At 34.1% G+C, this 2,898-nt stretch overlaps 1 protein-coding gene across 1 annotated transcript in view; it reads left to right on the forward strand.

Annotated features, from left to right (window-relative positions):
- The window catches only part of LOC112692284 (mucin-22-like), a 2,215-nt gene extending 1,149 nt beyond the window's left edge, over nucleotides 1-1,066 (forward strand). Inside the window, 1 exon segment of the mRNA XM_025566908.1 lies at nucleotides 1-1,066. This exon segment is cut by the window's left edge and continues 3 nt beyond it. Within this exon segment, the coding sequence (XP_025422693.1) occupies nucleotides 1-706 (706 nt within the window). The 3' untranslated portion in view covers nucleotides 707-1,066.
- Nucleotides 1,067-2,898: the final 1,832 nt, after the last annotated feature.

A 2,898-nucleotide genomic window follows, 5' to 3' on the forward strand; every position in this document is an offset into this window, starting at 1 on the left:
CACAACCGCTCCGCCTGACAACACAGCCGACCGATCCCAGAGCACAACTGCTCCGCCTGACAACACAGCCGACCGATCCCAGAGCACAACCGCTCTGTCCGTGTACGACAACACGACCGACCGATCCCAGAACACAACCGCTTCGTCTGACAACACGACCAACCGATCCCAGAGCACAACCGCTCCGTCTGACAACACGACCAACCGATCCCAGAACACAACCGCTCCGCCTGACAACACAGCCGACCGATCCCAGAACACGACCGCTCAAACCGATAACACAGCACAGGAAAATCCTTCGACGGTCAGCGCGGACAACAACGATGGTCATAAGGATTCCGGGGACAACATCAAGTACGTGGACGTGGTCAGCTCGGGGTCGAACACGTCGGGCACGGTGGACCTGAAGAAAGGCGTAGTGGGCGAAGGTGCGGTGAACAACGGTAGAATGTTGACGTACAACATTAACAAGGGCGTGATCAACAAGGGCGAGTTCAACGACGTGAACGCGAAAAAAGGCATCGTCAACGTGGGCACGGTGAATAACGGGCCGGTCACGTACGAAGGGGCCAGGAGCAATACCAACAACGGCACCATCGTGCAGTCGCGCGAGTTGAACCTGCGGAAGTACGTGACCAACGTGGAGAAAATGTACGCGGACGTGTTCAACAGGTTCGTCGAGCACGGTATCCAAACCGCGAACTAGACACCAGTCGATCGTTTCAATATTTTTATTTTCCTTTTATTTTTTTTTTTAACACCCTCCTCCCTCACCACTATGATATGTCTTACCGCTTTACCGTTTCGTTCGTTTGGGTAAAATTATTTGTTACCGTCGAACCATCGTCAACAGCTCCGCGTTTCGGTAGTTTTATTGTTTCGTCGATAAAACGTCGTTTACCATGGCGATGTTTGGATTTTATATAACGTAGTAATAACAAATATTAATAACAGTTTTTTAATGAAATTCAATTTCGTATTCTTCACGTGACTCGGTCGTACAATAGTAATGTAAGATAATATTAAAAATAATTATCAATATTTATAAAGGTAATACTCGAAGTAATTGAAAAAAATATTATCGAGGTATTACTTCTAATGCTTCAAAAACCCAAAAAATTATACAAATTATAATTGTATATATTGCAAATACTTTTGCAATTTAATTGCACTTTTATCGGGTGTAAGGTTTATACAAAGATCCGATGTTTAGTTATAACAATATATTATGTACTTAATATAAGTGGAAATTAAAATACATGTGTTATAAATACACCTAATATTTTTAAGTTATTTTTTTCTTGCATTAATGCTGTACATGACAATCGATAAAATATAGTATCAACTATTGAAACACAATAGATATATTTTTGGTTTTTTTTAAAAGTAATTCCATCGTAACAAAATATGATGTTAATGATCTAATTTTTTACTCAAATTAATGCGCTTTAAATACAATTAGTGTCAATGATTAATAATGAGGATTTACAAGTATATTTTACAATATTGAATTTATTTATCGTAAATATTACTATTATTAAGAGTTTTTAACTTTTTTCCGTAAGTCCTATGTTATAAAATCATATTCGTTGTTCATATAAAAAAAAAAATACCAAATGTTTCACGAACAAAATCACATTAGTTAAATTTATTTCAAATATTCATGTACTTAATTCTTAAAGTTTTTCAATCTAACATTACAATACAATATCTTTTTGGTGCTTTTTAATTTTGTTTTTTATAGTTTTTGATTACTGGTAAAGCATTTTCTAAGCATTTTTAAGCTACAAAAAATATATTTTAACAGTTAATTTAATAAAACAATATTTTTTTGGAAAAACTTCTTCAGATTGGTTGTACTGCAGTTCGACTCGCATGTTCATATTTATTACTTTTTATACTCCGTCAATTGTTGGTGCATTAAAACGTTTCGTGTATTGTGCTGCAAGCGTTTTATATCAGCTTTTAATGACAATTTTGTGATTATCAGACGTTATGCGGTACAAAGCGTTCGTGAATAATGCAGCAGCATTCGTTATGTTTATGAAAAATCGTTTGGAGTTGTTCCACAATTGATCTTTTCACCGAATTGTTGTGTGAGCAACGCTGATCGACTTGTCTTGCTGAATCGCCCATAAAATAAATTCTATATCAAACGTCAAAAGCTTATATTAAAAAGTTTATATTGTCCAAAGCGCTAAGGTTATATTAGAAATAATTTTATGTGGTGGTTAAATATTCTTAAATTTTTTAATTTTCCGTGCAATTTTCTTGATTTTTTCTTTTGTAAGAACCTTCTACTAACAATAACAAACACAAAAAAAAAAAAAAAATTAACGAAATCGGTCCAGTCGTTCACGCGTGAGGGTGTGACCAAAGGAAATGGGGATTCATTTATAAATATAGATTTATGTTAAACATCTAATAAGCAATAGTGTGTGTTGCGCCTCTCTCTGTTTCGATTCGAGCGAAACGAGTTATTAAAATAAATAAATGAAATACACTTTTTATACTTTTACTCGTAATATAAATTCAAAAATGTTTAATGGATATTGCACGTACAAGACACAACAGTATAATGAAAATATACTGAAAAACTGCGAAAATGTTGAACTTATGATATAATTAGTATAATTGATTGAAATTATCACCATCATCTATATAACAGTTTTGAAGTATTATAACGTTTAACTTAACTTATTAAAAAATGTTTCATTATTTCAATTGTTACTTATTATTTTTACTGTAAACAATGTTGACGATTCTTAATAATTAATCGATGAGACGGTAAGCTATAACAGTTTGAAGCTTAAGATAACAATGAAAATAATACTATATTATAATTTCAGATGAATATCGATCACAAAGCGGTCGAGTAAATTATCTAATAATAATCAA

The sequence above is a fragment of the Sipha flava genome, unplaced genomic scaffold, assembly GCF_003268045.1.
Source record: "Sipha flava isolate LNK unplaced genomic scaffold, YSA_version1 72_pilon_pilon, whole genome shotgun sequence".
Lineage (NCBI taxonomy): Eukaryota > Metazoa > Arthropoda > Insecta > Hemiptera > Aphididae > Sipha > Sipha flava.